General features: G+C 34.7%; 1 protein-coding gene across 1 annotated transcript in view; it reads left to right on the top strand.

The window, feature by feature from the left end:
• The window catches only part of LOC107702491 (metallophosphoesterase 1-like), a 7,847-nt gene extending 1,434 nt beyond the window's left edge, over nucleotides 1–6,413 (top strand). The window contains exons 2-5 of the mRNA XM_016504838.1: nucleotides 1,059–1,127; nucleotides 1,295–1,417; nucleotides 1,988–2,128; nucleotides 5,645–6,413. Coding sequence (XP_016360324.1) covers nucleotides 1,059–1,127; nucleotides 1,295–1,417; nucleotides 1,988–2,128; nucleotides 5,645–5,827 — 516 coding nt within the window. The 3' untranslated portion in view covers nucleotides 5,828–6,413. The remainder of the gene's footprint in view (nucleotides 1–1,058; nucleotides 1,128–1,294; nucleotides 1,418–1,987; nucleotides 2,129–5,644) is intronic.
• Nucleotides 6,414–9,101: the final 2,688 nt, after the last annotated feature.

Here is a 9,101-nt window from a genome sequence, read left to right as displayed (position 1 = left end):
TATAAAATGATTAAAAGCTTGTGTTAATGCGCAACACATTAGCTGCTATTGAGGTGTGATATGGGTAAGGTTAGGGACAGGTTTGGTGGTATGGGTAGGTTTAAGGGTAGGTTAAATGGTCGACAGTGTACAGGGGTCAATTTGATTATTATAAGGGAACACAGTTCAGTCTGTTTAAATTATATTGTTTTGATAAATGAAAAAGTATTTTCTTTAAAAAATATATTTTCCCCTGTTTATTTATAATTCAAGGAATAGCTAACCTGTTTAATAATATACTGAAGAGTAGTATACTAATGTGAGTATTGAGGCAATAAAAAACTTTTTTGCACCAAAATTACAATAATGTTATGTCTTTAGCAAGCATTTAGCTAAACATAACCAGCCACCCTTTACACAAACCTTGTTACATAAGTCCAAGGCCCATAAAGATACTAAATGATTAGTAATCATTTATAAACATTTACAACATTTACAAATGATGAATAGTTTCAACTTTAGATTGGCTACTGCAAAAACATGAACAAATGATTAATAAATGATTAGTAAAGATGTGTGAAAAGGGTAAATTTGGGTCTTTCGGGACACTTTTTGCCATTGAGATGACTGTTCATAATGATTAGTAAACATTTATAAACATTTGCAGATGATGAATAGTTTCCACTTTAGATTGGGTACTGCAAAAACATGAATAAATAATTTATAGATTATTTAAGATGTGTAAATAGAGGTCTACACAACAAAGACCAACAAATTAAACTGAAAGTTTACTAACATTTGTAAGCATTTCAATGTACATTAAATAATCATATGTTAATCATTAGGTAATGTTTAGTAAGTTCATTAGTAAACATTAACAAGAACATTATCTCATGTGACCCTGGACCACAAAACCAGTCATAAGGTAATAATAATAATAATAATAATAATTATTATTATTATTATTAGCACTGATTTCCTTATTAAATCTTGATCTTTTTTGTTTTTACATTTTAATGGTGTGATCCTGATTCTGTTGTGGTTGATTGTGGTACATTTAACTCTTTTTACTCTGTTAGGGTGCACAGCATTATGGCCAGTGCAAGAACACAGAGAGTTTTGCCCAAACAGCACCTGTTCTGCTACAGGTGAGACTGTGTATGTTTTTCTGTATTTATCATGGTAACTAAATGCATTTTGTCATACACATGTAGTTTAAGTAAAGGCAGGATTTTATGGTATTTCTTATAAATGCATTGCTTTAGAAATTGCAGTAATATATTCTTCACTGTAATAATGGTATTACTGATCCCAGCATTACCCTCTGTATAGAGTGAGTGATGCTATGTGTACAGGTGTAGATGCAGCCCCACTGGATGATCGGTACCAGCTATTTCAGGAGCGTTATGATGTTTTATCTAAGAATGCCTCCAAAAAGGTAAAACAAGATGCTCATAAACACAAGCAATGTTACTTTTAAAAATAATGTGCTACATTATGATGTTACACCTGAATACACTACACAATGAATCAATTTACTGTACTGTTGGTCACAATGAGAAGATTTGCGAGTGTTTAGAACTTAGTCAGTGAGCCGGATATGGTGACATGTTGATGATGGATTAGCTACTGGATGGATTAGCTACTCTTAATCAAGGGGCACTGTACACTCAGCCTAAGATGGCATGTCCATTGACCATCTGATGCATATTTCCTACACAAAAATATTTTCAAAATCAAATGCTTTATCTGATTGTTTGACATACAATTTATGGGAGTCAGGGTGCACAGGTTTATATCAGTCCATGTGGAAACCAATGAACTGATCATTGCATTTGACAAAGTTTGTGAGGTTCATTGCATCAACTCTTTAAAAAAAGATTAAGATTTCTGTTGATTTGAGGGACTTGGTATTGAGTACACTCTACATCAACAAGCTCTTGACCAGAGTAGGACGAGATCATTACATATATGAACATTAAAAGCCGACAATCTTCTCCAATAACAGCTCTTGTGGTGGTTCAAGCCCCGCCTAATCCTGAGTGGCCACACTCACCATGGCTGTGAGGTACTGCATGAAAACCTCTATCCTGAGATCAGTGTCCCGTCCTTCAGCTGGAGAAACCGCAACAACCCCAGCTTCATCCTGGTAATTGAAGCCTGAGTTTTGTTTACCCCCGTGTTGTTTCAGAGCTGTATGTCTTACTTTCTTCCATGGAACGCAAGAGGAGGAGTTTTGTAAAATGATTGCATTGCACTTTTTTCATATAATGACCAGAGGCTTTCGAGCTCCAAGAAAGACAAAAAACAATTAAAGTATTAAAGAAGAAGTCCATATGACTTGTATGGTAGCAGCCAATAAACATCAATAATTAATCGGTCATTCAATTAATCCAGACATGACCATATCAAGACCCAAAGTATTGATACAAATCCGAAATTAGTTTCTTTTTGAGTCCTCGGTAACTCTCTGCAAACTTCGACAGTTAGTTGAAATGGCTCATTCGATTCTTTTTGAGTCGGACATGCTACTTCGGCTGTGTGTCTTACGTCATCAACCCAGAACTAAAGTTCGATTCAGTTCGATTTTGTGAACCGGCTCGAACGGTTACTTCCTGAGAACCGGCTCAAAAGAACAATTCGTTCAAAAATCGAACATCACTAACCCAAAGTAGTGTAAAGTTCCACCCTGCTAAATGCATTAAACAAACAGACAATTGTATTATTCACAATATACACCTAGGGAGTATTCCAGAAAGCATTAAACCTTATGAAACATTAAATCAACCATTACTTCCATTTACATGGTTTGGAATGAGTTCAGTTAACTCAGTTCTGTTTATGCATGTCCATAGTGAAAAACATTCTCAACAGAGTCATCAATGAAATAGATGTGCAAAGTGCGAATTTACTTAAGTGATGCAGAATTTGACTGTGAACAAGAAGGTTTAACGATTATGTTTGCACACATTTGTAATAAGATGAGCCGTAGAAAACTTTGTTGCCAAAAAAAAGGAAAGAAAGAAAAGAAAATACCTTTTGAGGAAATGTTGGGTTTTGTTGTCCTGTCCACTGGATGCTATTTGCAAGGGAATGCAATTTTGTTTTGTTTTGAATATTGTAGCAAATCCAGAAATGTAATAAATTTGAATGATTTGAAATGATTTTTCAAGTGATTATTTGTTCTTTCTTGTGGGTAAAGCTTTTTTTCCCTCAGATATATTGATCTCTTTTTTAATGTGGCACAAAACATTTCAAATATGTAAAAGGTGTTTCTGCAAAGACAGTTTGACATTATACTCCCCAATCTCAAGCATTATTGTTGGGTAGCAAATACACCAACTGTATTAAATTACTTCAGACTTGAAAGGATAATATTTACATTTACCGTATTGACCCGAATATAAGACAATGTTTTTTTCTTGGAAATACATCTGAAAAAACGCGGTAGTCTTATATTCAGGGTCTAGACTTTGACATGTCAATAATACACCCACAACAATAGGTGGCGCCAAATACGCATAAAACGAGTGTGCCATGAAATACGTAATGTAATGCGTGTTGTAAAGATCGCAAGTAAAAACAAAAGAAAAAGAAAACCTTACGATGCACGAGTCGTGACTGTCACGTTAGCCTGATGGGACCAAACTCCCTTTGTGATTTTAAAACGTAAGACAGTACCCAGATTTGAAGACTACAGTAAGATTTAACTTCTACGGTTAATAAGATTTTGGTAGGCTACTATTAGATGGATATGTGGAAATGTCCTAATTCAGATGGGCTACCTGTTTTTTTTTTTTTTTAATGGTATATCAAAAAGTGTATATTTTTTAAATGTGATTGTTGGTACATTTGACCAGTTTTTACCATACTTTCAAAACAAAAATTAAAATAGGAAAAATAATTGAAGACAAAATGTATTTTACTGAGAAAAAAACAAGATTTGGTTTTTAAAAAGCCTTTTTCCAAAAGGTACATCTGGAAAAAGGGGGGGTCGTCTTATATTCGGGCAAATACGGTATTTTAATAATGTAATATTTTAAAATATTACTGTTTTTATTTTATTTTTTATAAATAGGTACATTTAGTCATTTAGCAGACACTTTTATCCAAAGCGACTTACAAATGAGGACAATAGAAGCAATAAAAAAACCAACAAAAGAACAATAATATGGGACAAGTGTGTGACAAGAGCACACAGCACACAAAGCAAGGTTTTTATTTATTTATTTTTTATAAGAAAAAAGTTTTTAGCCTGGACAGAACAAGTTGTCGTCTAGCATGTTCTAAAAGAAAGGGTCTGATCTTCCTAAAGTTGGGAAGCAAATCTGCAGGACTGGGCAGTTTTAGCAGTGTGGTTGTGAAATTGAGCTGATCATCAATCACAACTCCAAGGTTCCTGGCTGTCCTTGAAGGAGTTATGGTTGATGCGCCTAGCTGGATGGTGAAATTGTGATGAAGTGATGGGTTTACTGAAACCACAAGCAGTTCTGTCTTGGCAAGGTTGAGTTGATGGCGATGGTCCTTCATCCAGCAAGAAATGTCTGTTAGACAGAGTTGAGTGTCATCAGCATAGCAAAGCCATGTTTCTGAATGACAGTACCTAGTGATGCCATGTAGACAGAAAAGAGAATTGGTCCAAGGACTGAGCCATGAGGCACCCCAGTAGCTAGATCTTGTGACTTGGATACCTCACCCCTCCAAGATACCTTGAAGGACATATCTGAGAGGTAAGACTTGAACCACTGGAAGTGCAGTTCCTTAGATGCCCTTTGCCTATAGAGTTGACAGGAGGATCTGGCAGTTAACCATGTCAAGTAGTAGGATGATTGGAAAGATGAGTTTGGAGACTTCTGCCTCAGAGAGTGGAGAGAAGGATGTGAGTGAGTGTATGTTTGCTGTTGTGCACTGATGGTTGTAATTTTATTAATGAATAATGTGGCAAAGTCGTCAGCTGTTGAGTTGATGAAAGAGAGGAGGACAAAGGAGGGAGGAAAATGTTTTAAAGAGCACGAGAGAGTTAGATAAATTGTTAATTTTGTTGTGGTATAGAGTAAATCCAAGGCTAATTGTTGTTCTTCATTACCCCTTTCTGCCTTTGTTTTATCAAAAATGCCTTTATCATTTTCACAATATACCCAATTTCCAATTGTGGCAAATGCTTTTAAGATTCAGTTTTAGTTTAGAGAATGTTTTGATTATTCTGTATGTAGTTCTATATGCAACGATCATTTTCAAAAAAAATTCAGCTCAATTAGATCCAGATTTCACAGAATGGTGCAGATTAGGTTTTCTCGGGTTAGAAATGTATTTACAGGACATTTCATACAATGGCTACACTTTCCACAAAATTATTAAGTTAACTTCATTGACATGAAGAGTTGAATAAGTGAAATATAATGTTAACTGATCCTTCATTCAGCTGCTTTATTAAATTAAAACAGCAAACATATTTTTTAAGAGTTTAAGTTTCATGAAATGAACAGTCATTGTGTTTAACTAACGTATGAAAGATTATAAGTAGATTCCATATTCACACCAAACCTTAGAGGAGGTTGTAAAATAAGATGTCAACTCTAAAGTTTTTTATTATAGTCAAAAGTATAAGGAACTTTTAAAATGTATTTAATATTAATGTTGTTGTATATTCTGTCACTTCCTGTAGGGTACATTCTCCAGGTCTGACTTCCGGTTGTCAAAGTGTTTTTTGCCGGAGGAGAGGAGCGTGTTAGCACTTTACTGCAGCAGCTGTCTGATCATTGCACTGATAACACTCAGCCATATGAAGATGTTCAGAAGATCACTGCATATGCTAAACAGCCTTCTAAGAAAGCACAAGACTTTGTAACATGTACGAAAGGCATGTGAGAGTTATGTTTGTATAACAATGTAACAATGTTACCAATGATAACGAAGTATCATTGTTAATGATAACAAAAGTTTAACAGGAAGCCCTGAGTTAAAGTGCACAGAAACAAGAAAATGTTGAAAATCAATGATTTTACTGGTTTGGATGTTCTCAGTGTCTTCGTTTTCTGGTTTAAAATGCTGAATAAATTATTTTGATGTACAATAGATTGGTCCAAACAGAAGTCATAATTTCAAAACTCTTAACATAGTCAGTGAAACAGAAGTATGTGTGGACAAAACTGTGAATAATTTTAAATTGCTTTTACATAAAATGCCTTAAATGACCATCTCCCAAAAGTCAACTCTTTTTTTACTCTTGTCTTTCATACTTAACCTGCAAAAGGTTTATAGATTTGCAGCACATTTTTGTTTGAAAATGTAGCTCAAGGAACACAGCAAAACAACAATTGGTGGGCAAAGAAGAGTGACAGAGCGTGAGCACCAGAACCCTCAGAATACAGTACATACAGTATGAGCAATTACACTTTACATGTTGTTTTTTATATTTAATTATTTCATTATATTTGCAGCCCTGGAATTTCAGCTTTTTTTTTTAAACTTACAATATTATTATTATATGCACAGACATGCAACCAAATTGTTTGTTACTTAATTGTTGGTTATTAACCAATGCTTAATAAAGTGAAAAAGACATACAGATTTCTGTAAAAACTAATTTAAACTCAAACCACCATTACATACCAAACTTTGATTTTTTGAGTTTTGGAAGTGAGATTAACTGTTTGGTCAAGATTTATGTTGGTATTCCAGATTGGAAGAAGAGTTTAGAAAAAGTGGTTCAGTATTCGCCAATGAAAAAAAAAAGAAATTTGGAAATGAGAAATTTTAGCAGCAACCCACTTTTCAAGTTGTGATTATAAAACATAACTCTAAGGCAAACTCAAATTTTTTTTAGAGGTATTTTATTTGCAAAATTACATTTCTTCCCACATTGCCATTCTAAACATAGACCAAGGTCTTCTAATGTGCCTCATTATTAAAATAAATGTTACAAAATGAAAAAGAAACAATAAATTATTTTTCTTCATTGTCACTTGTATTTTTAGTTTCTGAAGTAAGTTTGACCATGAACCATAAAAGCTGCAGAGGATAGTAAGGAGAATAAAGCCTTTCTACCAGTGTTACAGCCACTCACAGCCTAAGTCACATCACACACTGTCCCTGCACTTCACCAGTTGAGAAGTAGAGTAGAGTCAGGGATCCAAAACAGTTAACAGTTTATGTGGCATTGTGCATGGACTTAAGTGTGTATGTATTAAATTTAAGTCAGCCACTCATGTATTAAAGGATTATTTCTCCTGAAAATTTGATTTACTCAAACTCAAGCTGTTAGAATCTGCATGCGGTTTATCTTTTGAACACACAAATTATTTTTCATGAAGTTATTTCTGTACAAACGCTTAATAAACAAAACAAAAAAAAGATTTGCATTGCACTATTCCTTTGACTTATGATAACTGCCCCACTGGTGAGTGAGAGAGACATATGGACACACTTGAGCTGTGAGACACACTATTAGTGCTCACATTCACAATGCCAGCGCAGTCAGTACACGCTCAGGACGGCCAGACTAGTGATTTTATATATATATATATATCACTAGTCTTACTTCCTCATTCTTTCAATATTATGCATTTGTATATGCATAGCTATGCATACAACCTTGCTAAAGATACTTAAATATGTATACATTTAGGCACACATATTATTATGAATAATTGTACATACATATTTATAGAATATGTATTTTCATGTTTTTATAAATGTATATGTACACATAGAATGCACATGTACAGTACAACGCGGCATATCTGCAAATGTATGCACACGCGCATACGATCTCACATATCTACACACTTTCACCAGCACGACCTCGCGTACAGTCTGCATATATGCCACTTCTAAAAATGTACCCTACCTGAAACAACAGAACGTCAAAATTTTGGATATATTTCCAAAGTTTTTTGAAGCTGAGTCCGTCCGACAAAAACAGAAATTCAAAGAACTGTAAGACATATTGTATTTGCAGTTTCTAAACAAAGTGGTTAATTTTGCATATTGTATACCAAGATTTTTTGCCTAATTTTTCTTCATTTTATAGTAAAAGACATTTTAAATAGCTTTATAAACCAGAAAAAAAAAAAAATCAGTCTACAGAGCGATTTCCCATCAGCACGCTGTGCTGCATGTAAGATTTGACATCAAGCTGTACACCGCTGTCCAATCACACATAATTTATCTTCATTTTGAGGTACAGCCATATTCAAAGGCACAAAGAGCTTCTACAAGTCAAAGTTTTGTCTTTCCTGTGGAAGTTATACAAAATAACATTTTGCAGTCCTGTACAAGATCGAGCGACCTTGCACATTCTTTAGAATAACAAAACAAAACCCTTAAAAATATATTGTGTTCTTCTTTATATCAATATTTAGATCTACCTCCCAAATAAGGCCTGCCCATACTAAAGGAGGCATCGGTTGGCGGTGACGGTTCTCCAAAGATGGATTGCCGATGGCGCCCACTGAGGAAAAAAATGCAGAGTATGACAAATCCCACAAGCCCCTGCTCCTGCTCTGTGCTCTGTAGTTGGTTACAAACTCCTATCTAGCCCTGAAGTCCTTTCTGCATGCTTTGCAGAAAAAAAGCAAAAAGGCAATTAAAAACTAAACTAAAACAGTGAAAAAAAAAAAAAAAAAAGGATAAATACAGAGGTGCTACATTGTGAATTTTGCATCCTGGCTTTCATTTAGGAAACAACTGATGCAAAGTGCTTCATCAAACCCTTCATGTACCCCTTCACTCCTATGTCAAGTACTCCAATGTCCCCTTCATTAGATGCAGGGGAAAGGTCAAAGGTCAGACCATCCTGACACAGGTCACAGGTCACCACAGGTTTCCATTATGTCCGCTGGTCTAACCACATCTAATCTTCTAATCTAACCTCATCTAAAACCAGCCAATGCTGAAATACAACAAAAAAATATATAGAAAGAAATGACCTGGGAGTGGTACAAACGTAAAATAGAAATAATTTCATCTTATAAACACATTTCCCCTCTCACTTCAGATATATATATATATATATATATATATATATATAAAAAAGGAAAGCAAACAAGTGAAAAGCAGAAAAAAAACCCCACAACAGTCACTCTTCAGTAGTTCTTAAACACCCCACCATGTGATGTGGG

Source organism: Sinocyclocheilus anshuiensis, unplaced genomic scaffold, assembly GCF_001515605.1.
Source record: "Sinocyclocheilus anshuiensis isolate Anshui unplaced genomic scaffold, SAMN03320099.WGS_v1.1 scaffold855, whole genome shotgun sequence".
In the NCBI taxonomy this organism is placed as follows: Eukaryota; Metazoa; Chordata; class Actinopteri; order Cypriniformes; family Cyprinidae; genus Sinocyclocheilus; species Sinocyclocheilus anshuiensis.
The sequence above is the reverse complement of the archived record's forward strand: the minus strand, read 5'-3'. Positions and strand labels throughout refer to the sequence as shown.